This window comes from Schistocerca nitens, chromosome 3 (genome assembly GCF_023898315.1).
Source record: "Schistocerca nitens isolate TAMUIC-IGC-003100 chromosome 3, iqSchNite1.1, whole genome shotgun sequence".
In the NCBI taxonomy this organism is placed as follows: Eukaryota; Metazoa; Arthropoda; class Insecta; order Orthoptera; family Acrididae; genus Schistocerca; species Schistocerca nitens.
Genome location: NC_064616.1, coordinates 925702032 through 925729544, shown reverse-complemented (window position 1 = coordinate 925729544; position 27513 = coordinate 925702032). Strand labels below are relative to the sequence as shown.

At 40.6% G+C, this 27513-nt stretch overlaps 1 protein-coding gene across 1 annotated transcript in view; it reads right to left on the bottom strand.

The window, feature by feature from the left end:
- LOC126248995 (GDP-fucose protein O-fucosyltransferase 2) overlaps window positions 1-27513 on the bottom strand; it is a 101010-nt gene that overhangs the window by 25789 nt on the left and 47708 nt on the right. Inside the window, exons 4-5 of the mRNA XM_049950572.1 lie at window positions 21392-21512; window positions 15600-15734 (exon numbers count right to left, since the gene is read on the bottom strand). Coding sequence (XP_049806529.1) covers window positions 15600-15734; window positions 21392-21512 — 256 coding nt within the window. The remainder of the gene's footprint in view (window positions 1-15599; window positions 15735-21391; window positions 21513-27513) is intronic.

The following is a 27513-nucleotide window of genomic DNA, read 5'->3' as shown; positions in this document are numbered from 1 at the left end:
TGGATGTCCGGCACATAGCTTGCGTGCGGTTGAAGCGGTATTGAATAGCATATTTCATGACAGGTGGATTGGTCATCGAAGCACCATACCACGGCCCGCGCGTTCACCGGATCTGACATCCCCGGATTTCTTTCTGTGGTGAAAGTTGAAGGATATTTGCTATAGTGATCCACCAATAACGCCTGACAACATGCATCAGCGCATTGTCAACACGTGTGTGAACATTACGGAAGGCGAACAACTCGCTGTTGAGAGGAATGTCGTTACACGTATTGTCAAATGCATTGAGAATGACAAACATTATTTTGAGCATTTATTGCATTAATGTGGTATTTACAGGTAATCACGCTGTAACAACATGCGTTCTCAGAAATGATAAGTTCACAAAGGTACATGTATCACATTGGAACAACCGAAATAAAATGTTCAAACGTACCTATGTTCTGTATTTTAATTTAAAAAACCTACCCATTACCAACTGTTCATCCAAAATTGTGAGCCATATGTTTGTGACTATTACAGCGCCATCTATCACAAAGCGAAAAAGTGGTCCACCTAAAACATTCATATTTCTTTACGTACTACACGAATAAGTAATAAAAAGTGGGGGATTCTATTAAAAAGATGCAGTTGATACCCGTTTGACCTATGGCAGCGCTATCTAGTGGGCCAACCATAGCGCCATCTGGTTTCTCCCTTCAAGTTAGACAAGTTTCGTTCTTTGTAGTTTTTTCATTTGACGCTTATTTCGTGAGATATTTGGCCCGGTCACGATCAATGGACTACTCTGTATATGATTCAGCACACTGAAGTAGAATATTCAGTATGTCCTGTAGTGGATACTGATGAACAAGAATTTGACATCAAAGTTCACCATTAATTCTGTGGATGAGATGGATAGGACCTTTAAGCGGTCAATGAAATATAAAGTGTCCTGAACATACAACTCTGTATGATCCATCATGCCTCAGCTTGTTCGTTAAGCATTTCACCCGATGGTATGTATGCAAATTAATACAATTAACTATAGGAATTAATGGATATTCTTCTGTGTGTGCCTTAGATAGTCCATAAATCCTTGGTGCTATTGGAACTTCAGGTATGACTTTTTTTCTTGTGTCACTCTGTAATCTTGACTCCTTAATTAGAGTGTTCATCTGTATCTTGGCACTAGTGTCACTCTTAAGTTCTATTTATATGGTCTCTTTGATGAGGTATCTCATCCTGGAACTGTAGTCCACAGAGTCCACAATGATGGACACATCGCCACTGTCAACTTGTATGACTAAAATATCAGGATTATTCCTCAGTTCTAACATGGCATGTTGTTTTTCCTTTCAGATATTAACTTGCAGCAGCTTTGCACGTAGCAAGGTCTTGACTGTCTCTTGTCTAATCTTCTCTGCTTCTACTCGGAGCAGGGCACAGAGTGAAACTTTCACTGATTCTTATTTCTTCTGTGGAGACCCACTGCGGAGCCAATGCTAAGTTGTGTCCTTTGGATAGCACTTGCTTGGCTGCCTCACTGAGGGTGTGGTTGGAGTGGTTCACAACTATCTCCAATGTGTCCAGCGTAGGCTTTTCACTGGGAGCATGTGGTGATAGTTGGGCAAAATTCTGATTTTGACAGTCAGTTGTGCTTGATCTGATGACTTGTAGCTGGGTGAATCTATCTTCTTCCTAAATGCTTGTTACAAAATGTGGATGACATTTATCATTTAACCACACAGAGGAAATAAGCTTTGCCTTTTCCACCAGCATCTAAACTAATAACTTGACAGAATACAGTTCACTGTGGACATGAGAAAGAATAGATCTATGAGAAACATAGCAGGAAACTCGGACACACAGTATTTAAAACCAACAATCATGAACAGATACTGGATTGTCATGTCTTATCACCACCCAAAACAAAATAATTTTCTAATTCACACACTAAAAACAAGAGCACACTGAATCAGTAACAGCAGCACCCTGGATGGTGAACTTTGGAGGCAACGAACCATTTTCAGAGCAAGTAGCTTTAGTGAGAGTACCATAAAGAATGCTATTACAACAAGAGACAAGATCAAGAGCACTCAGGAAGAACTGCCACAGCAAATACCCCAACTACAAAGTATGAGGCCTCAGTGATAGTGTGGACAAGATTCTACACAAAGGAGCAATCAAACCCATCTACAACAGCAACAACAAAGTAAGAGTATTCCTGCATGCCACTAAAGACTACATACTAAGAGTATACAAGCTTAGCTGTGATTATGAACTGGTCTACACTGGTGAGTAGGGGTGCCTCATCAACATCCATATTGCAAAACATGAGCAAAACACTGTGTGTGTGTGTGTGTGTGTGTGTGTGTGTGTGTGTGTGTGTGTGTGTGTGACCTAATGGGCTCCCAATAGCGAGGTCATCAGCGCCCTTACACTTATAAAAACAAATGAATGTAGAGATGAACTAAAAGTGTTTTACAAACACGCACTCTAAATGACCACAGTCACTCTGGATCACCTGCACTCTCACATGCATTAAAAAACCAATTAGATAGGAAGAGAGCTAATCAGGAAATTAAAACACAGAGAAAACAAAGCACAGAAGTACTAACAGAAAAGCATGGGGAAATGTGACTAGCTGAACACTTACAGAAATCTAGGGTGAGCCAGCCACCCTTTGACACATTAAAAATATCTCCCATAAATCTTGTTAAAAATGTTGGACAATTCACAAAACTTTAAAAACCCTAATCACAGTCATTTGATCATTACATAAAATAGACGTCAGATCTGCAGGCAAATCCGCAGCTGTCTGCAGGTCAGCAAATAAAATGCAATCCAATAAAATGTGGTGTACTGTGATCTGCAGGTCACAAGCACCACACATTGGAGGGTCCTCTCGCTGGACTAAGAATCCATGTGTCTTAGGGCTGTGGCCTATGCGAGGACAAGTAAGAAGGACCTCATCCCGCCAACGTAACTGGAAGGAAGTACTACATGGCAAAGTTGTGGGCTTGATGACACGGACCTTGTTATTGGTCACTGCCAGCCCCTAGTCTTCCCATCGACACAACTTTGTACCTCAACAGTGAGGTGATAGCATGCAGGGGGATAGCACACTGAAATACTGGAAGTTTATGACACGCCTCCTTGGCTGCTCGATCCACCCTTTCATTCCCTGCAATTCCAATGTACCCAGGTACCCAGCAGAAAGATCCCACCTCAACAGTTGTTGTAGTTGTAGGAGGGCATCCTGAATATTCTGGGTTACAGTATCTGCTGGGTACAAATGTTGGGGAGAGTAAAGTACGCTCAGAGAATCTGAGCAGACGAAAAATTTAACAGCGGAAGAACATCTCATCTGCTCCAGTGCTCGCAAGATCGCATATAATTCTGTGTCGAAGATGGTAAATACTGGAGGCAGTCTGACCTTGAGGACACGATCTGGGAAAACGACAGACCAACCAACAGAGTCCCTCTGCTTGGACCCATCCATAAAAACAACTACATGATCGTCGTACTCAGATAAAATATCAGAGGATATCACATTAAAAATAGAAGCAGGAGTGCTCTCTCTCCTGTACTGCACGAAATCTAAAATCGAACTGGGCGTCTCCAGTAACCACGGTGGCAGGTGGTTAAAACCCTGGATTTGGGGTCATACTGGCTCCAAGCTGCACGAGGATCCCAAATGGCATTGTGGCTCATGGACGGTTGGAAAAAAGGTATTCCAGAGGTGGACAAGCAACAGTATGGTGTGCAGGTGAAGTTGGAGCTGCAAGGAACTTACACACCTGATGCACCATGAGGAGCTGTCTCTGAATGGAAAGTGGCGGTTCCCCCACCTCAGCATAGATTCTAGGTATGGGACCAGTCTGATAAGCACCCATGGCCAGCCAAATCCCATGATGATGGACAGCGTCAATGACACACGAGTAAGAGGGCCTCACTGACCCATACATCATGCAACCATAGTCCAGCCGCGAACACACAAAAGCCCAATAAAACTGAAGGAGACACGCCCTGTCCACTCCCCAAGACCTGTGGCTAAGCCACTTGATGATGTTCAGTGCCTTCAGGGTTCTGGCTTTCAGATCTCACAGGTGTGGTAACCACGACAATTGGGAGTCAAAAATGAGGCCCAGAAACCACACTGTGTATCTAAAATGTAGGTTGGTGTCCCCCATATTCAAGGTAGGCAAATTACAAAGACGACGTGAACAGTTAAAATGAATGCACACACACTTATCTCCAGGAAACTGAAAATCTGTCTTTGCAGCCCACTCCTCTAACCATCGCACTGTAAGTTGCAACTAACAGCTTGCCATTGCAACACTGTAGGAGGAACAGAAAACAGCAAAATCATCCAATCATCCACAAATAAGTGGCACTGTGCAGGACTCCTTACCATAGATGTGACACACTATTGATGGCTATGGTAAAGAGGGTAATACTTAAAACACTGACCTTAAGAACACTATTCTCCTGTTCAAATCAATCAGACAGTGTGTCATCACCTCATGTCCTAAAAAACTGCTGAGACAAGAAAGACCATATGAAGATGGGGAGGTGGTGATGAAAGCCCCATTGATGCAGTTGTGCGAGAATAAAGTGTCTCCGAGTAGTATCGTATGCCTTACTTATATCTAAGAGTGATGCTCACGGAGGAAAGCCTGCTGAATAGCTGCCTCTAGGAGGGTCAGATTGTCGACAGTGAACTGAAATCTTTGGAATCCACACTGAGAGCAGCTAAGGAGTTGCCTGGTCTCTAACAACCAGACCAGATAATAGTTAACCATTCACTCCAGGATCTTTCCTACACAGCTTGCTAAGGTGATACTCTGATAACTACTGGGGCATGCAGTCCTTTCCTGATTTGAGGAGAGGGATCAGAATTGCCTCCCTCAACGAGTTGGGGAAGTTGCCTATCTGCCATATTAGATTAAAACATTCGAGGAGGATTTTCTTTGATGCTGCTGGCAAATGTTGAAGCATGCATTACCACATTTGGTCGTGATCGGGTGCAGTGTCACGAATCTCAGTCAGAGCCGATTCGAGCTCCCACATGAAGAAAGGGGAGTTGTAGGCCTCAGAACTGTTGGACCTGAAGTCCAACTTTTCCCTCCGTACAGTTGCACGATTAGCAACGAAATGCTGGATCCTGGCCTGCTTGTCAGTAGTTCATGCAGAATGTTCGGCCAGCATCTATCAGTAAATGGCTGCGTTTACCGTAAATCCTCCGGATGGCTTCCTATACTGTTATAGAAGAAGTGGAACTCTTGACGGAGGCCAGGAATGCTTGCCATGACCTTTTCTTACTATCCCTACCAACTTGTCGAGCCTTGGTCCTTGCGACTCGAAAGGCCCTAAGGTTATCTGTTGTTGGTCGGCATTTAAAATGTCGAAGAGCAGCATGCCTTTCCCGGATCACGGAATGGCATTCATCTGTCCACCAAGGTACTGGTCGCCTCCTAAGATGGCCTGAGGGCTGTGGGATGGAGAAGTCAGTGGCACGATGGATCACTTGTGTTATGTCCACTCATCCTTGACGCTGTCGCAGTGTTCGAACACAGCCAACTGGCTGAAATGTGTTGAGTTAGCCCTGCTGACCATCCATTTTCGGGGCTTAACTTCAGGTGCTGAGCTACTTAGTACGTGAAGGCGGGTGGATTGGGAAGTGGTTACTGGAATGAAGGTCACCAATGACACAGTGAACAGAGTAGGCGAGGGCGGCAGAACAGAGTGGTCGATGGCCAAGAATGACCCAGTACCAGTAGAGAAATGTGTGTGAGTACCCGTGTTGAGGATGCACAGCTCATGTGATGTCATGAGGCCCTCCAAAACCCGACCCCGAGGGTAAGTATTGGTCGAGCCCCACAGGACAAGATGGGCATTGAAGTCTCCCAGGAGGAGAAATGGTCATGGGAATTGTGCGATAAGATCTGTGAGAGCCCCAGAGTCTAGTGCATCTTGCACAGGTAAATACAGAGAGCAAATACTAATCCTTCGACACACATGAATTTGAACTGCAACTGCTCGCAGGTCAGTAGACAAGGAGAGAGCAGAGGAGTGGTGCGCATTAGTGACAGACACTGCGACACCTCCCCTGGTCCTTTCCCCCAATAGGTCGTCCTTGCGGTATAGTGTATATCCCTGGAGCACAGGGACATCTGTATTTTTAAAATGTGTTTCTTGTAAACAAAAGCACAAGAGACGTTCATGTGCTAAGAGCTTTAGTTACTCTACATTAGTCCTGAACCCATTCATGTTTCTCTACAGTACGGAACCCATATCTTCAGTGTGGTTTTAATCTACCCCATCTTTGCATTGGGGAGATGAAGCACTCTAAGAGCGAGGGGGAGTGGAGGGGCTGCCTGGATGCAAGGCATCTAACTCTATGATATCCTCCTCATCAGTCAGACGGAAAGAATTATGTCTGATGGTGCTCAGGACACCTTTTGACTCTGTCATGAGCCTTTCCCTGCACCCTGTCCCTTCGAGGATGAGGGGGAAAGGGGGCATTGAGAGGCACTCTGCTTTTCTTGTACCTTCTGGATGCTCGCTGCGGAACCGTTATTGGTATTTCCTAGTGTAGCTGCCTGGATTGCTTTGTTCTTACTCTTTTTCCCTTGACATCTACACATGGAAGTAAGGTGCTCGTGGTGGATACAGGCACATTAAGCGTCATCTGTGCCGAAGTGCCCGCCTTGGGAATAGGTTTCTGCACCATGGAAGAATATGAGGTGGCAAAGACAGAGGCTTTCGTCGCCTTAATTTCTTTTTTGCTTCGGCATAGGGGATCCCCTTGGTCACTTTCATCTCCTGTATTTTGCAATCTTCAGCGCAGTCTCGGCATTAGACTGGGTGGTTCCCAGAGCAGTTGATGCAGACTGCTGGAGATGAGCAGTCAGTCCCAATGTCACGAGTGGCTTTTCCACAGCTCCCACAGATCGCTTCACCTCCACAACTCATGGTTGTATGACCGAAACACTGACATTTATAGCACCGCATAGGGTTTCGAATGTAAGACCGAACATTAAGTCGAAGGAAGCCCGCCATGAAATGTTCAGGCAGTGTCGGAGAATTGAATGTGACAATGAAAGTGGCAGTCTTTTCAGTTCCTCCATTATTCCTGCATGTTCGTTGCTCCACATCAACTATTTCCTAGGATGCCCATTCTTGCTTAAGTTCTTCTATGTCCATGTCCATGTCCATGATATCTTAGCATGTGACAACACTCTTATTGGAGTAGAGAGAGGTGTGCATCTCAACAATGTTATCATAGTCACCCAGTTTCTGCAATTTCTTAAGGTCTACCTGCTTTGACCTGCTAGTTTCGACCAACAATGAGCCATTACACAATCATTTTATAGATTTTAATGTTCCAGCAAGGCCTTCCAAACCCTTATGGATATAAAAGGAGGACACTTTTTCAAATGTCCCCTCCTTCCTCTTTATCACCAGAAACACCCTGTTATTCACAACTCCATGAGTCCTGTTACTACAGTCCAAAGTATTCTTATTATCAGGAGGACTAGCCTCTCTCATTCTTTTGGATGAATGGGTGTGAATACTCCCAGGCGGTACACCCTTCCTGCTGGGAGGAGAAGAAGATTTCGAGGGTTCCATGTTGGCCACACGATCAGCTAGGGAAGTAAGGGTCCACTCAGACAGAGCACAACTGAGGTACGGCAGGTTCTGCAGACGTTGCCCACAAACAACTGTTCCACCTCAACAGCCATGCATTCCATCAGAACGCAGCACACCTCGAGGTTGAGTTGTTTTTTTTTTTTTTTTTTTAGGTTACACGAAATAGTTCACAGTTAGGTCTCTTTCATTGAAGCATGTGAGACACACAAACCCAGTGAACTGTCAGCCACTGAAAGCGAATCAATTACTAGAGTTGAAGTACAGGTCAAAAGCAACTGACCGACTCTCTAATTACACAAACACTGCATTGAGCCAACATACCAAAGTGCTGGAGGTCCACACTGTAAAGACCAAGTCTCAGCATGGCAACTGCTGGTTGCTCTATGTAGCGTCAGAGACGAAGATCTCTGGCAGGTAGACTGGCACCAGACGACAGGCTGTGGGAGAATTCCAGGACAGCTTCTGATTGACTAACAGTGGTACCAATCAGCATAAAGCCCAAGAGAGCTTGTTCATGGAGAAATCACTATTGAGCTGCCAGGATTTGTAAGACCTATTTTCGAGCTCACGATCCTGCAATAGTGAGTAGGTCCACACCAACTGCACCCTTTTGAGAGCGTGCCGATGCTGCTCCCGCCTGTAGGTGAATCATATGCTTGGAACTGCAGTGGCGGTGTTCAGCCACTCAAGTGTTGGCATAGGCTGCTCAAGGCGCAATGCTGTTATGCTGGTGGGCTATGAACCCCGAAAGAGCATCCCCCGCCACTTAGAAGACAGATGGTAACACCTCAGCACCCCAGAAGATGGTGGTACTGCCAGGGGGTGACGGAACTGCTGCTGTTGTCCATGTGAGTTGGTGCCTGGTCTGCCAAAGGCTGTTGTTCCTGGGTCCTGTGGTCTGCGGGTTCTACAGCTGAGTAAGCCAGCTGTGGCCATCAGTACTTTTGTGTGTCAAGTAGACCAACGCTGGAACAGAAAATTGTGAGAATTCTTCCATCTGGGTAGCCAACACACTGCAACAGTGCACTGGGGTGATATGTGTAGAAGTCTGCAGGTTTATTTGCCTTATTACACTGACACATTCTGTCATGTCATGTCATGTCATGTCATGTCATAAATAAAACATAGCCAGCCAATATTTAAGGCCATATATAGTCCAAAAACATATCAAAAGTTGTCAACAGATGGCGGCGGGTATAGTAAACATTCCCTCAAGATGGTACACAAGAGAATGAGTGTCCTCTGCATGGCAGCACGTGGTTCTAGCCGATCAGATGTCATGGGGTCTCGCCAAGTGATGTGACATGAGCTCCAGGGACATCGCCTCTTCCCACAGCACTTCTTGCAGAGACTTACTTGCAGACTGCAGTGCCAAAAGTGGTGAGAGCAGAAGGTAGGGATTGATCTCTCACAGCTGTGACAGCTCCACGTCGCTGTCCGAGTCTGTTACTACATACCTCAATCAGTCCAATTCCACTTTAATGGCATCGATGTGTGGAATAGGGAGAGCGTGCAAGAAATGAGGCACAGACCAAGATTTCAAATGAACTTTTACAGCTATAGCCACAGCCTGTCTAAAACCGGGGAAGGGGGGGGGGGGGGGTAAACAGATCCATATATAAGGCAGTTAACCAAAGCAGTGTAGATAGCACTGTTCATAAGAGAAGAGGATGTTGCCAGTATCCACCTGAAAAGGGAATTCCCATTTATTCACTCTTAACATGATTACCAGTATGACAAGTTGACTTGCAGCATGCTGTGTCAGTTTCAACAGGGTACACTGCTTCAGTAGGAGAGCTGTGATGAGATCCTGCAAGGAACAAAATGGAAGAGCCAGACATTACAGCATACCCATGGTTCTGGGTGTTGGACTACCACCATACATTAGCAATGTGCACCCTAACGCTACACAAAAAACAAGTAGTGTATCGATGTGGGCTGAGGGAGGGAGGGTTTCGGTGGAAACACAGAGGACAAAAGAAGGTACACAATGCAGATTGGAATTCCATCGATATGGAGAAAACAGAAAAGATTCTGAAATTTGTTATGAGAGGGAGGTCATTCAGAGCCACTAGAAGTGTCACCGCCCGGTTCTTGTGCCTCGAGGGCAGTGCACCAGCACAGCATGTGTTTAATTACTGTGCCTACAGGAAGTGTGGAGCGTTACACAGGTGGCAATGGTGGGCACAGCAGACTGAACCTCCTACTGGCTTTCAGTTTCCTCTGTTAATTAAAAAGCCTGAGAAATTTTAAGGACTTTGTCAGACAATGGAGCCACATGGCATAAAGCCTGGGAGCTGACTTCCTTGTCAGGCGAATGTTGGAGAAGCAAGTTCAAAATCAAGAAGTTGGCAGACGATCAGGGACATGATTTGTCGGAGCACACAAAAGCACAATGGTGACTAAGACCCTGCAGATCAGTGATCAAGATTTATAGGTTTCTGATGGTTGTTTGTAATGTTGGTAAAATTGATATCTTAGCAAATGCTTTCTATAATGATCTGACAGCAGATTACAAAGTTCAGCAAAAGACAAATTATCAGTACGTTTAGTACGGGACAATTTACAAGGAGCAAATCCAACACACAATACGAAGACCACGAAAGAAAAACTGACCATCACCAATCTTGTAGGCAGAAAAGTGATGGTGGAGGTGTCGTAAGTACATTTCCTGATCATAAACATCATTCAGAAATGAAAAAAATGGCAGAACTGTTGAAGTTGTCTCATTCCTGATGGACAATGCTATTATGTGTTGCTGTAGTAAGGCCAACTGCTGTTGCTGTTGTTCCAGTAATTGCCAACCAAGAAGTCTCTGTTTCTGCTGTTGTTGGAGCCACTGCGTTATAAATTCTGCATTTGTCCAGTATATTGGTGCATTTAGAGTTCAAAAAGACTTGTCGCCACCGTAGAAGTCTGCAGTTATGAGCACAATTTATTTGGCTTATTATGACAACACTGTAGAAACGCATAATAAAGAAAATGACATACAAGTTAGATGTCACATAAACAAAAGAAAGCTGGCCAATCTTAAAGTCCTTATGTAGACAAATCAAAGCAAAAGTTGTCAACAGATAGTACCCAGTACAGTGAACATTCCCTCAAGCAAATACACCAAATAAAAATAAACTGATCACTCTGTCGAGATCATGATGTCAGTGCAATCTCACCAGTGGAGTTTTAAAAGTGCAGACGAACCTCTCAGCAGTCCATTGGAAGCAACATGGTCTTCCGCTTGACACTGTGTGATCTGGCACCATGCAGAGAGAATGCACAGGTTTATTTTATTCCTTGTACATTATTTCCTGATTTTATTGTTTTACCGTGTCAAGGCTTCCTACCCTGTATCTACTAGTGATACTCATCGTTCTCATCATGTTTGTTATTGTTTTTGAACACTATTGGTTGTGAGTGGAGTGAGTGCTGATTTCTATTTTCTCTAGTTTCACATATTTTCATAAAAATGCTGCAAATAAATCAACTCTCGCCTAAATTAAAATTCAGAGGAAATATACATAAAGGTAAATGATGTTAGCAGGTCAAAGGAAGCAAAAATGTTAAATGTACAGATAATCAGCACCTCAAGAAAGAAACTGCAGTGTCTTCAAGGAGTTTCCTCCCAGTTAGCTTGTGGAGACGAACATTCGTTTGGAAATATTGTGGTGAACCTTAGCATATCCTGTGATTTCATTTCCAAAAATACTGTGTGCAGAATATGTGGGGGTGACGTATCCTTGGGAGAGAATCGGTGTTTTTGCAATGGGATTGTGTCAAAACAGACGTTAATTGTGCAAAATGTGTGCAGTTGCTACAGCAATGACACATCAGAAATAGCAAATAATAATTTGTATGGTAATACCATCAGGCTAGTTTATGGTCTCAGATCTATTGGTAAACGGATGGAGGCAGGCAAACTCTTATTTGCATCACTTGACATTCCAAATCTACCTCCAAAATTTATGACTTACAATAAAATTATTGGAACTGCTGTTGCTGAAATTTGTAACATCTCATGAAGGAAGCAGCTGAAGAAGCACTCAAGGAAAGTAATAACAGTGAAGTGGTGATATTTGTGCTTGTTTTGAATACAGCTGGCAGAAATGTGGCCGCGCTTTGCTAAATGGTGTCATGAAAGCTACATCATTTGATACAGGCAAAGTAATTGATGTAGACATTCTAAGCAAGTGCTGTAAAACTTGTGGCAGTGAGACTGAGAAAGAGTATGAATTACACTGGTCCAAGTGGTGGGATGGAAGTAGAAAGAGTTCTCATGACTTTTTATCGTTCAGTGGCAAACAGAGATTCAGATACACACAGTATTTGGGAGACGGTGACGGCAAGGCATATGACTGGATATGTGTAGAACAACCTTATGATCCTAATGTCACACTTCCTAAATTACAATGCATTGGGATTGCCCAGAAAAGAATGGGGTCCAGGTTGAGAAGATTATTCACGCTGTATACGTGGACAAGGAAGAAAAATTCCTGGATTTTTCTCAGATTTCCCAATTAAAAATACACTTTCTCCCAGGTGAAAACACGCTTTTTCCATGTTAAATGACAGTATATTTTCCCTTATCAATCCTTTGAATGGTTAAGGTTTTATTCATGGGCGTAGAATTTCCTGGCACTTTAGAAAACGAAACTCAGAGAAAAATACACGTTTTGGAAAAAGACACGTTTTGGAAATATCTTTTATGTGCAGCAACATGTATGTTGCGTATTTTCATATTACGAAAGTATACATTGGAATTCCACCAAACACCGCATGTTACTTTCCGAATCATTGAAATCGATATTGCGGTATGTTTCTGTAGGCCAGTCATAGCTCATGTCATGTGATCTCGGCAGCTGATGACAGCGAATATTCAGAGCATAGGACACGTGATGTAGTCAGCTAACAGCAACATCACTGTTGATAGGGAAAGTTAATAGTTTAAAATTAATATACTTAGTGTTGCTACAAGAAAAGCAAAGCTTTCACATATAATATTGGTCTCTAAGGTTAATAAGCTGCAAGAGAAGCTATGATTTCACATATAATGTTAATCTTTTTTTCGCGTGTTACACTTTAAGAATCACACAAATGTGCCAGTAAAATTTTTAATAATGACAAATGTCTGCTCTTTGGGGTTTGAAATTCTTCTAAATGGCTCGTCATCAAAGGGCTGATTTTTAAATGACAGTCAAATGCTCTGTGATTTAAGAAATTCGTGGTACATCCTCGCACATAGTTCAACTTATGTAAAAGGATATTTACTTTGAAAGGAACGCTTTTCAAACCAACAATCGCAATGTTTTCCCGCGACCTGTTACAAATAGGTTCATTTCAGCAGTTGCCAGAGAGCGCAGATAACAGGCGTCACCGTGCTTGCGCAGCTACTATGATGCAGGAAGACCGTATGTACGTACGTGTAAAACAGTGAAAGATCATACATTATGTCATAAAAGAAACAAGACATCATCAGAGGATACTCCAAGAGCATCAGAATTTCATGAACCATAACTAAAATGTGCACATTTAAAGTGCATACTTAAAGTGCACATTCGTATGTCCAGATTCCCAATCAAGTAGACCTCGACCTGATATTAAGCTTTTCAGTGTGGTTGCTGGGATGTAAATTTTCTTGGAGCACCAGTACTGTATTATATCATGTTTGGTTCTTTATTATGGCATAATGCCATACGTGCTAGAAGATGAAAACATGCACTTGAAATGCAGTTAACAGTTGAAACTAGCCAGTACTGTGGAAGTTAACATTTCATTTCAAATACATTGGCTGTCTCTGCGGAAAAGGTTAATAAAAGTCAAATTTCTTTAGCAAACAGACAAAAATAACTTCATTGTTCTGCAAGGCAATTAACGCTTGACAGTCAGAAAGGTGGAAATAAAATAAAATCTGAAACTAATGACATATTTTAGCCTTCCGTAATTATATGAATGTATTTTAATTCACTTGATAGCTCCCGGCCACAGATATCTGTTTTGTTTTCATTTGACGTGAGAGTAAATGAAGGGGAAATCGCTAAATTTAAACACGGGTAACATGAACACTATCCACTATAACTCAAGACTGCTATGCGCAACAGCCTCGGATCTACGATATCTGCGAACCGGGTCAATAATACTAAAATCAAATTTTCAAAAATATGTTCATCTTGTAGTGCACATCTTTCTGAAAAGTCTGAAACATAAAACATATGTGTTTGAGGAAATGTAAGACATGTTATTTGGTGTTAAGTGTGCCAAAGTGCAGTGCCACGCCTCTTCATAAAGCATTCTTCTATCGCACATCACTGTATTTCGTACCGTGGAACTGAAACGTGTATATATTGCACTGGATGCCATCAAACTATATTCAGGACAGTTGGAAGTTGAAACTTCCTGTGGTGCCTATCCTGCTCCCAGTCGGCCGGTTTGACAGCCTGCCCCTCTTTTTTTTAAAAAAAATTTAAATATCGGATTAATAGTGGATGGGATTCTTTGTAATCGGGAGAACAAGAACTCTTCAGAAAATTTGCACTGTTTATTGCCTATTATCTAATAACTTGCTGTTTTGTGTGTCATAAAATTAAATCTAGGATACATAAAACCAATAAAGGAAAGAGTCAAGCAACAAAGTACACATTTCTTCAATACTTAGCTCCTAGCATTTTTTCCTCTCTAATCTTGCTACAGCTTTACATGGCATGCTTTCCATTCTGTGAAAGAATCTATTACCTCATTAAAGCTCGTCAAACGATTCACTACATGAAAAACTGAAATGTTGTTATCTAATACTGAAAAAGCTGTTAACACAAATAATACCCAAGACTGGTGTGGTTTCTCGATCTGATTGGAACAAAGGTAGAGTGCAAAGAAAGGAGGCACAAGAGGTGGAATTAACGCTGGACTGGGCAACCTTTTCTGGATGATATGCACTTCTGCATGATTTGGAAGATGAGGAGCAAATCAAACCCAATAAGGGGACCATATAGTTAAGAATGAACAGTTGTAGAATGCCAGAAAGTAAGAAAACAAGTGTCCAAATTCACAAACACAGACAAACCAGATCCAAGCACAATTGATTTCAAGAATGTCATCCAATGGAAAGCTAGAGAGCAAAAAAGAATAGTAAAAGGACAGACTTGCAGCATGTGAAAGGAGCTTGGGCCCTGAGGTGGCTAAGCACATATTCACAAAAGAGATGTGAGCCCCCTAGGGAACCTGGTTCATGTATACAGCCTGTGTCTGTGAAATAGTGCACCACTGAAATTAATAAGAGAGAATATAGCCCTTACCTTGTCAGCAATGTCTCATGTGCTGACTCTGTAAGAAACTTGGGTGAGGTTTGGAATTTAAAACATTACGAAAGAGCACAATGATCAGAAATTGCATTACATCACTTCTTCTCTCTATGTTTCTTACACACAAATCAAAGTGCTTTTCTTACTATAATATTCAGAATACTTACATTCAGATTGTGCCTGACACTGCTAGTGTACATTACCCAAGCAATTTGTAGCTACTTTCGCTGAACACGCTACAAATCTCTCTCCACTGACCCCAAGCATAAATCTATGACCAAAAAGAAGCTTACAAGTTAAAAAGAAGCTTACAAGTTGTAATGGGTAAATGGTAGGCAGTATAACCAAGAGATCCTCACAAACAAGTTAAAAATACTGTCACAGGTCTGAAGCCGTGATTGTGTTTAACTAAAAACTCACTAAAATAATGACAAAGTTTAAAATATTTTGAAACTCAATATTTTCAGTACACCCCCCAAACAGTACAGCACTTTTTCCATGTATAAAGTGGAAATTATTTGCACAGAACAATTATCTTCAATGGTGGAGAAAATAAAACATAATTTGTTGTTAAAAATATGAAATTCAGTATGACCAACCAAATGAATGTTTGTGGCTGAAGGGCTAACTGAAATGCTAGACAGGAAAAAATGTTTGTAAAATAAAACTTACCTCTTATGTACGTTTTTCAGAATGTCTACCAGAAGCGAGACATGTCCATGAAAAGAAATGCATTTCAGATCTGTAGCTGTGAGGTTTGAATAGCCCCAGAATTTTCCTCTCCATATCCCATCTTTTGTTACTTTCCTAGAAGAACAGCAATGGTTGATAAAATTACTATATTATGTTTGTGTGATTAAGAGAAATTAGAATTTTCCCTGCATAGCTGTCTGCATCAATTTATTATAAAAATACTCAAATTATGAAACTATGATACTCTGTGAAACAACACAATTGGTCACCACTTAACAATGAATGAAACAGCAATTCATTCATTGAAGTCTAAGTACACAGAAATCATAACAGATATATTAATCAGTATTCCTTCACTTACACTGCTGATATTTAACTGTTCTTAGCATTTACAGTATGTATTCCAATCTCCAGATGTCACTATTCCTGAAGTGGAGAACTGGCATCATGAACTGTACTATTCAAAAAACAACCTTCTCAATCTGCATTTAACAAACATTTAAGTTTTGATAACTTCTTATACAGATAATTCAATTTAAAAACCAAATAAGAAGACGGGGAAAACACACACACACACACACACACACACACACACACACACACACAGTTTTACAAGTGGTTACACAATAAATAATATTTTATAGTGCAAGGGTATAAACAACTCCAAGGAATTCCTGTGCATAATAAAATCAGTGTGCCACTAAGAAGTCTTTCAAATTGGATTTGAAAATATGGGGTGTATAGCTCTTTTTTTAATTCTGTTAGAAGCCTAGAGAAAATGAAACTAGTTAAATAGTGCACAGGAACTGTAATCCAAGTGCAAATAGTTTTTTCTAAATCTTTTTTTAGTCAGGTTATACATCACCTTTCTCTTCTTGATCTCATTCAGTACATTTGTTAATTATCTCATTTTCGCATCTTCTTCTTGTCTGAATTGATCATTATTCAAATTTCAATTTCATCTGAAGCTAACCCCTGCCCCTCCAAAACTTACATTCAATGTTAAAATATATCACTTTCTCAGTATAGCCTTACTTGCCATTGCAGTTTTAAGTTCTATATCCTCTCTATCTCAGGCACTGTGTATTATTTTGCTCCTGAAATTGCAAAACTCCTCTACTACTTACAGCAGCCCATTTCTAATCTTATTTCCTTAGCATCACATAAATTAAATCAATTATATTCCATAATCCTCATTTTACTTTTGTTGACATTCATTTTAAAAACACTTTTCAAGATACTATTCATTCCATTCAACTGATATTCCACATCCTTTACCATCTGATGGAACTCCAATGTCATTGGCAAACATCAAAGTTTTTATTTCTGCTCCTTGAACTTTACCTCCTGTTCCTGATTTCTCACTGGTTTCCTTTACTACCTGTTCAGTGTACAGATCAAATAACACCGGGGATAGGTTACAACCTTGTGTCACTCCCTTTCCAATTACTGCCTCTCTTTCATGTCCTTCAACCCAAATAACTGAAGCTGAAGTCTGGTTTCTGTATAAGTTTTAATAGTGCCCTTCGCTGCCTCTGTCTTATCCTTAATACCTTCAGAATTTCAAAGAAAGAGAGAGAGAGAGAGAGAGAGAGAGAGAGAGAGAGAGAGAGAGAGAGAGAGCACAATCAAAATTGCCAAAAGTTTTCTCTAGATCTACAAATGCTGTCAATGCACATTTGCCTATTTTCAATCTATCTTCTAAGTCGTAAGATTGGTACTGCCTTGCATGTTCCAAAGTTTCTCCGAAACCCAAGCTGATCTTCCCTGAGATCAGGTTCAGACAATATTTCTGTTATTCTGTAAATAATTTGTGTTAGTATTTTGTATCCATGACTTATTAAACTGACAGTTAATATTCACACCTTTCTGCAGCTTCATTCATTGGAATTTGGATTAGTACATTCTTCTGGAATGTTTGATGGTATGTACCTCGCGTACAAAGTGGAATAATTTTGTCATTTCTCCCAGACATCTTAATAATTCTTAAGAAATGTTGTCTATTCCAAGTGCCTTGTTTCAAATTCTTCCTCCTCCTCCTCCTCCTCTTTTTCCATATTGTCCTTAAGTTTCCTATATGTAGACGTTATGCGGATCCTTCCCTCTGCAGTCTTGTACACTTCCACAACTGTACACTTCTCCTCCAGCCATTCTTGCATCACCATTTCACACTTTCTGTCAATCGCGTGCTTCTGATTCTATAATCCCTTTTGCATGTTTTATCTGCTGCATTTTGTATTTTCTCCTTTCAATATTTCGTGCATTACCCAAGGATTTCTACAGGGCTTTGTCTTTTTGCCTAGATGTACCTCTGATGTAATCATTTCATCTCTCACATTTATGTTGTATTGCATTTCCTTCCCCATTTCAATCAATTGTTGCCTTATGCTTCCTATATCATTCCCAACAACTACTGGTTCTTTAAATTTATCCAGGTCCCATCTCCTTCATTTCCAACCTTTCTCTAATTTCTTCACTTCTAATTTGCAGTTAATAAACAAACATATTATTATGGTCACAGTCCACATCTGCTCCTAGAAATGTTTTGCAGTTTAAAATCTAGTTTTCAAACCCACCTTACCTATCTAAAACTTTCCAATGTTTCCAGGTCTCTTCCACGTATGCAACCTTATTTCATGATTTCTAAACCAAGAGTTCACAGTTATTAAACTAGGTTCAGTGTAAAACTCTACCACATGGCTTCCCTTTTCATTCCTTTCCCATAGCCCACAATTTGCTACTACTTTCCATTCTCGTGCTTTTCTACTGTCAAATGTCACCCCCCCCCCCCTCCTCAAAAAAATAAATAAATAAATAAATAAATAAAATATAATCTCCCTTATTTTATCTCATCACAATTATATCTCTAATTCTCTTTATCTTTTGCAGAGCTAGTAGGCATACTTGTACTACTGTGGTGGGTCTTGTCTTTGTGCCTATCTTGGCTATAACAACACATTCACTGTGCTATTCATCGTAGTTCACACACAATCATATTTTCTTGTTCATTATCAGACTGACTCCTGCCTTACTACTATTTGATTTTTTGCTGGTAACACTGTACTCATTTGAACAGAAATCCTGTTCTTGCTAGCACAGAATTTCATTAACACCCAGTACATTAAACTTCAAACTAATCATCTTCCTTTTCAAATCCTCTAATCTAACTACATAAGTGAAGGACCTAACATTCCACACTCTAACCCATAAAATACCATGTTTCTTTTTTCTGATGATGACATCCTCCTGAGTAGTACATGCCTGTTGACCCAAATGAGGGAATATTTTAATTCCGTAATATTTTATCCAAGAGGATGCCATCATCGTTAAAACATGCACCCAAATTGTAAATCTTCAAGAAGTATAATGCCTGTAGTTTCCCTTCGCCTTCAACAGCACCATAGTACAAACAAAAATGGCTATGTTGGATAATGTCACAAGGCCAGATTGGTCAATCATAAAAACTGTTGCCTTGCAACCACAAAAAAAGCTCTTGCCCCTTTTCAAGAACCATATGTTAATCTGGCCTCTCCACATATACACCTCTGACATGGTTCAATCTATGATACAGCTAGTTGTCTTTATTGTTGAGGCCCACAATCCACTCCACTGTGTCTAAGTATATGGTATATCTGATTAGTAATATTATGTATAGAGATTGCGGAATAAGAACTCTTAACACAATTGAACAACTGCCTGCATAGTCTGTGAATTGACATAGCAGATCATTTTCATTATCCAGTTCTTATCTCAGAACATTCTTTGGGACTGCATAAAATTCCTCCAAAATTTTATACCATAGGATGTAATAGACTGAAGCTATGCAAAAGATTATTCTTATGGTAAAGATAGAAAAGTGTGCCATTTGAGACAGGCTTTGGATGCCTGCATTGCAAATGGACTAATATCTCTAAATCTTTTGTTTACTATCTCAGGACATGACTTGGCATTATTTTCTTACAGTGTTGATGGGTCATAACCAATTTTTCTCACACTGTGTGCCTCTGCTACAGAAAAATCTATTACGATATTATCTATATGCATCTGTCCACATACCCTAGTTTGACTACATCAGATTGTATGACTCAAGCTGATCCAATAAACCTTCCTTTCTGCGGAGAACCTGTGAAACAGTTAATGTTGAGATCCCAACACAAAATTAACATTATGTCTTTTTTACGGATGAGTTTAGCATACTGTCAAGTCTGGAGAGGAAAATAATCTGAACTGGGTGATCTGTACAACTAAAACAGAAAATTTTTTATTTGAAAATACAAACACTCATACATAACTTTCAAATATTTGTCTGTAGGATATTTTGCTATGTAAATTATTCTGAACAAAACATCACGTTTTGCATAAATGGTCAATTCTGCCATCTGCAATAACTCCTCACACAGATATACTGTAAGGTACCCCTCTAAAGGAAGTCTTAGTATTTCTTCTCTATGTGCATGATAGTCTGATGCAAAAACAAATTCCACAGCTGAGATCATTATCAGTTTCTCTATTTTATCTCTAATTCACAACCAATTTTGACAAAACAATCTCACTGTGAGCCCTCTAACCTGCATTCCCTATTCGTTGTACTAATATTCACTATTACAGAAACCATCTTGAAAGAGTGATACCCCTTCACAGGCTTCATCCCCAAAAAAAAGGTTTCACCCTTCTACAAGCTACACAGGAATTTGGACTAGAGAGAGCAATAACATCGATGCTATACTATCACTTATAAGCAAAACTAGCAACCCCTTCCCAGGCCATTTCTAATGTAATCTGACTTACTGGCACCAACAAAATGTGTGCCTTTTCAGCAGTCATCAGTGATCTCTCAGATCCCATATTAACTCACTTTATATCTCTATCTAAATGGGGCTGATGATGATGCTGTTATAGCTGTACAAAGTGAATACTAGTGCTGCAATTCTGAGCAGCGACCGTCTCAAAGTCACTGCCTATATACAGTAACAAGTTCAGTCCTTACCAAGACTTCTTGCAGACCCCTTTTCCCTACTCCCTATCAATATGTGATCTTCTTTAGTCAAGTCCTTACACAATGTCCTTATAAGTCTTCAGTCTCTTTACTAAGCCTTGAGTTTGTGTTGAAAATAATGGCGACTAAAGTTTTCAATAGCCGTGTGCATTTACCTCACCTATGGCTGCTACTTGGCAGCAGCATCATCATCCTCTCCTTAATGTTTCTATTTCACTTAGGCTTTTTTAAAATGCTGGAAGTCTGCTGCATCCTCCCTGATTCTACAACTACCAGAGGCTCCTGTCAACTGTAGTACTCTGACAGCAGACTAACCTTATTGTCAACATTTACCATAACACTAACTGGATCTTGCCCTCTTCCTAATAATCTTTTTGTCAACTGCCAGCTCCCACTTCTAACCTCTCTCCCTCTGTCATCTGTCCAATTCCCATCTAGCTTTCTCTAAGCAGAAGCAACCTACGACACAAAAGGTTGAGCACCCAATTAGTAACAACACATTTATTCAACCAGTATCATTTACTTTCAGTACTTGGCTACACCTTCTAGAAGTTACATATGTACAAATGTCGCATATCTGGATAGCCCACATTTCTCCCCACTTACTTAGAGCTTCAACTACTTTTAAGTGTGTACATTTCTTGCTAAATGAACATTATGCTACTTAATTGATATTTTCCCTTGCTTTGTCTCTTTATGAGACAGTTGAAACTTGTTTGATTTGGTACAAATCTCCACAAAACTATCTTAATGACACTTAATTCTAAGTTCACACCTGTAAGGAATGCTCTGAGGGCACTCATCAATACTATATCTTTCTTCAAAATTTCCATCTTTCCACAGGTCCTTTGGGTGTTGTAGATAGAAAACATGGTCAATTATGGTTGTGTTTACTTCTGAAAGATCAAAATGAACAGCATTAAACAACAGCAAAATTTGTGAGGTTTATTACTGTTAGTAGATAATATACACTACAGCAATGAACTCTCCTCAGAATTTTGAAACACTGTCATACACTGTCCAGTCACGTAAATGTGACCACTGCCTGTGTTTGACATCAATATGCAATAACCATTCGCAGGCAGCAGCACTAGCAGTGGAGGATATAAAAAAGCTTGTCAGAGGGATGCAGAAAACAGTGCAGTCATCGTAGTAATGTGAAATCAGAGCGATTTCTCTGACATTTAAAAGTGCATGATCACAGACTTTTGGGGCACTGATGGAAGCATTTCCAAAGTACCTAAGTTTGTAAACTGTTTGCAGCAGCCATGGTTAAAGTACACTGTGCATGCCAAAATGGCACTATCCAAAACCAATGCCAAGCTAACTGTAGTGCACCATGGCCGATAGATGACAGGGTGAATGATGGCTACGGGGATGTGTAAATTAACAGAGGTGCAACTGCTGAGCAATGGCCTGCCCAGTTGAACCAAGAGGCTACCAACAGTGTCTCCCCTATGACTGATCAGCAAATATTGCTGCATTTGGTCTCCACAGCAGGTGCCTGGTTCATGCACCCATGCTGAGTGCTGTCCATCGGTGACAAAGGCTGGAATTTGCATACCAATACTACTGCTAGATGACCACAGAGTGTTAACAGGTGGCCTTTTCAGATGAATCACATTTTATGCTCCATCTCACAGGCAGCCGTTGGTTGTCAGAAGAGTCCAGGCCAGAGGAAGGAGCGTTATGGCCTTGGGAATGTTTTCGTGGCATTCCCTGGGTGATCTCATCTACATTTAGGGACAATGTCCACCTCTACATGCAGCTTGTTTTTTGCCTTGGCATGATGGCACCTACCAGCAGGACAATGCAATGTGTCACAAAGTTCACAGTGTATACGAGAGGCTTGAAGAGCACCTGGATGTGTTTACCATACTCCCCTGGCCACCAAACTACCCGGACTGAAGTACAATTGGGAATATGTGAGAACACCTCAAAAATGGCTCTAAGCACTATGTGACTCAACATCTGAGGTCATCAGTCCCCTAGAACTTAGAACTACTTAAACCTAACTAACCTAAGGACATCACACACATCCACGCCTGAGGCAGGATTCGAACCTGCGACCGTAGCAGCCGTGTGGTTCCGGACTGAAGCGCCTAAAATTGAGGGACCACCTCAACTGGGCTGTTTGCGCCATGGCTCCTCAAGCGAGAAGTCTAGCGAAGCTGGCTATAGCACAGGAGTCGGAAACACTCCATATTGTTGTTGGTACCTATCAGAACCTCACTGACTATCTTCCAGCATGTCCGCACAGCAAAATGTGTTTATTCACGCTTTTGACAGGTGGTCACATTAATATGACTGGACCGTGTATTAGTCACTGCCTAATATAAGTAGAAAATCACACTGGTGAAAGCATGAGAATGCATAATAAACACATACATATAATGTGTCATGTTACTTCACTATACCTATTAGGCTCCCCTGTCAATACACACATACCAATGTCTACATAAAAAACAGGTCAGCAATGAAAATATCTAAAATCAGCAATTATCCACAAAACAATGATGCATCAATTTGACCAAAAAATATTTCGGCACTGCTCTGATGTACACATGCATAGGTAGAGAACCCTCTTGTAGATAGAATTATTGGGGCAGGCTATGAAATATAAAAGCTGTTCAAGCAGAAAACTGTATACAACATGACAAAAATGGAGTCTGTAGCAAGCATAACTACATAGAGCATTAGCACATACACTGATTTGAAAAAGACAGTCATTATTTGGATGAGAATTATCCACAGAAATTGCCAGTTGTAGATGATGTCTTTCAGCTCCTAACCCTACATTTTTGCGATCAATGAAAGATTTTAGTTTGTATACAATAATACATGCTCTGTTAAATGAACATACATTCTTATGCAGGACCAAGTATGAAATGCACATGATGTTGAGAACTTCCACTTTCAGTCACCTGTAGTCTCGAAAACCATTACATCGCTTCATTCGTACAAACCAGATGCAGGGATGGAAACCAAACTCAAGACTGAAATTACTATCTTACTGACCATTTTGATTACAAAAACTGACTTTACTGCTTTGTGCATTAAAAAAAAAAGACTTAACACTGATTCAAATTTCTCATTAGGAAAGAAGGATCAAAACCCTTTTTAAAAAAAATCATTGCCTTTCATTATAATACTGACATGCTCCTATCCAGCACAAACATACCTAAAGCTAGAAACAGCTTTAAAGTGCAGCTGTACAGTACCATTCTCAGAGTAATACAAACAAAATAGTTACAACTTCTAAATGTAATGTTTTAGTTCCTCTACAAAATTAGGTCATTAGGACTCAATTTGCTTTTGCTTCTTTGAAAAAATGTTATAGCACTCCTTTTTCACTTATCAACTGTTTTCTGTACCCTTTCCAAGTCTTTAACTTCCTTCACTTCTTGTTCCCTAACTTTTGTAGCTCCCCCCAAACTTTGTTTGAGACACACATGCTCCCCCCCCCCCCCCCTCCAAAAAAACCTCCTTATTAATTAATTCTTTCAAGCACTTGTTTGCACCACCCAGTAATCTGTCTACAGTTCATCTTTTCTCCTTTTCTTATTCTTTCATTTTCTTCAGTATCTGTTTACTGTGTTCAATATTTACTCTTTCTTTTTCAAACTTACTCTTCATACTTACTTGCAAAATTTATTGTTTTCCTGTTTCTTCAGTTTTTCCTCAGCCCCTTCACAGTATTGCTTGTATCCGATATGAGTTGTCTGTGCTAACTGAAAATGTTCTTGAGTGGTAATTATAAAGTAACCACCACAGCATCTCTTACAGTCAAATGGGCATCCAATGTTCTTTCACATGTATATGTAGTGTCTTCATTCGAGATGTTCCTCAACAATGAGAATCCCCTTTCTACATCCGTATTGCCATGCGAAATGCAAGGGCAGCCTCCACAACAAAAATGGTAGGGTACTTCTTTTCTCTAGAGGTATATGTCTTCTCAAAAAACCTACTCCAGTAACCATTCTACTGTGTTCTTGTCACTGCCCAATTTACTTCTTCTACTGTCAGTAGTTGCCATTCAGTGTACACAATAGGAAGAACTGCACCCAATTTCACTACATTTTTGTATGACCCTTCTTTCTTCCTCTTAGCAGGATGCACACATACAAGATACCACAACCAAGGTTTATCCAAAGGATACTTTTACAAAATATGTGCACGAGCAGAGGAAGAGAGCTCTATTGAAGATAGAATTATTGGGGCTGGCTATGAAATATAGCTAATGCATGCTGTTGTCCATTCCACTGATCCATGATTATTGAAATGGCACATTGTTTACTCGCTAACTGTCACGAACCTGCAGTGCTGCCACCTGCCCATGGCTGCCACTACTCATTTCACACATTTCTGTTATTCTGTGTCACCCTGTATCACTAGCAGTGGGCTTACGGATGAAGAAAGTCTGCAGATGTCGTATCATAATCATTTGTTTGGAATCAGACCAGTATTTAACCACAGTTTGAAAATCTTTCTCTGGAGGTAAAACAAAGAGAGAAATATGCTACTCCAACATCTCCACCAATTGCTCTTTAAAATATGGAGCTAACGCATCACATAATAAATATCTGGCCTCTGTCTTTGAAAGGGTGAACTCAAAAGGAACACTTCCTTCCAGGAAACATTACCTCAAAGGTTTCTTTGACATCTTCACAAGTTGACTCAACAGCAAAGTTCCCTCCAATCATTTCCAACCACCACTTTAATTCTGCTTTTAAAACAGCTTTCCTAGCAGAATAAAGCTGAATTGATGGTGTATCTCCAGGAGATTACATTACAATATCACTGCTACATCCACAACAGGCAGAAGGCAAATATAGTTGTGAAGCACTCAGTTTCACTTTACATTGTTCTCTGTGCTTTCAAGTTGCAAGCATGCTCCTGTATAGTACTAAAGCCCCAAGAAACTGAAAATTTCGGGCTAGTCTTGAGATCTGTCAAATATCTTCATGTTCTCAATAACTTCACATCTCTTATGTAACATTCCCAATATAGAAATCAAGAATCATATACTGGCGAACAAGGAGGAGGAGATTAGTGTTTAACGTCCCGTCGACAACGAGGTCATTAGAGACGGAGCGCAAGCTCGGGTGAGGGAAGTTTGGGGAAGGAAATCGGCCGTGCCCTTTCAAAGGAACCATCCCGGCATTTGCCTGAAGTGATTTAGGGAAATCACGGAAAACCTAAATCAGGATGGCCGGAGACGGGATTGAACCGTCGTCCTCCCGAATGCGAGTCCAGTGTGCTAACCACTGCGCCACCTCGCTCGGTACTGGCGAACAAGGTTGTTAACAAAGGTGTAACTCAGGGCCTTCTCAACAGCATTTTCTAATTTTTCAATCCACCTGCCACACAAAACATTACTTTACTGGCAACAAACCTTTCTCCATATCATGTAAATCTATTTTAATAAGCCATTGTATAACACTGACTTTACAGATCAAAACTGAAAAATGCAGACTAAAACTGAAAAATATGAAAAATACTGACTTTTACTGACCATTTTCCATCCAGCAAATGGGATCAAACCTTCACTGGCATGATGCCACAACATGTCAGGATACAGGATAATATGTATGATGACCACATGTTCCCAACACAGTATGAATGTGAGTTTGGACACTCCCGAGGTTAAAATTAATTGATTCTATCTGCAACTATTTTATTTGTGATATTTTCACTTATTTCATCCCACTAGTAGTTGCCTGCAGCTGCTCATAAACTGCTGAAGCAATGTTTTGCACCACCTGCATAATTGTGGATGTGTTTTGGTTTAGACTCTAAGAGTTGCAATGAAAGAAAGAAAGCAAAACAAAAATAGCTTTAATGAGAAATTTAAAAAAAAGAAAAATTACCAACATAAAGCCAGTCTGTTGGAAAGAGCTCATCAGCAAAAGCAAAATATGTTGCTGCGTAAATTCAATGTTGCATTGCTCCATATCAAGCACTGAAACATACTTTGATCCCCACACTATTCACAAAGTGATCATGACATTGATGCTCACATTTGTCTCACTCTTTGATGGTTATCCTCCAGAGTTATATTGAGCACAAGGAGGGTTGCTTCAAGTTTCAACTGATCCCCAGCATGCTCAATAGGGTTCGTGTCAAAATATACTGTAAGCAATTTCATATGTTTGATTCCTGCCTTCTGGACATGGATGCTTTGTGTTTATGCATTATTCTCTTGAAAGACTAAACCATCACCAAAAATGTTGATGATAAGAGTTGGACAGTAGATCAGGAGATACCATCTTGATACCGCACTGTCCTCTGTAATGTTGAGAGGCATCCAATGTCTGTAACTGATACTGAAAAAACATGACGACTCACCTAGCTGAATCCCTGGGATAGCATGTCTGACATGTGAACTGATATCTGGCTGCCTCCATACTTTTCTATGGCGATTATCAGACATCGGAAAAATATTGCACTTATTGCTGAAGACAACATAACGACGGTGATCCATGTTTCATTACACATGTTCCCTTGCCCATTATCTTTGGGCACCTCTGTGCTGGATAGTTTGTACTGTTGTCAATATTGGATATTTTGAAGCCAAATTGATTATGTGGAGATGGTTGAATACTTTTTGGGGCAGCCCAGTCTTAGCTGCCTCCAAAAAGGCAGTGTGCAGTTCTGTTAGGGTCTCCTTACGGTACTTAAGAGCCATTACATGTAGGTAGTTGTCATCAGCTGGTGGTGTTGATGATGGACAACCACTATGAGGCAGATTCCAATGTTTTGTGCTTCATAACAGTGGATGAATGTTTGAATAAAATAGCCAAGATGAATGCTATGGCAAACTCTAATACAGAGACCAACTTTCCATGCTGACAACTCTTCTTGTCATACAGTAACAATGTGCATACAATCAAATCT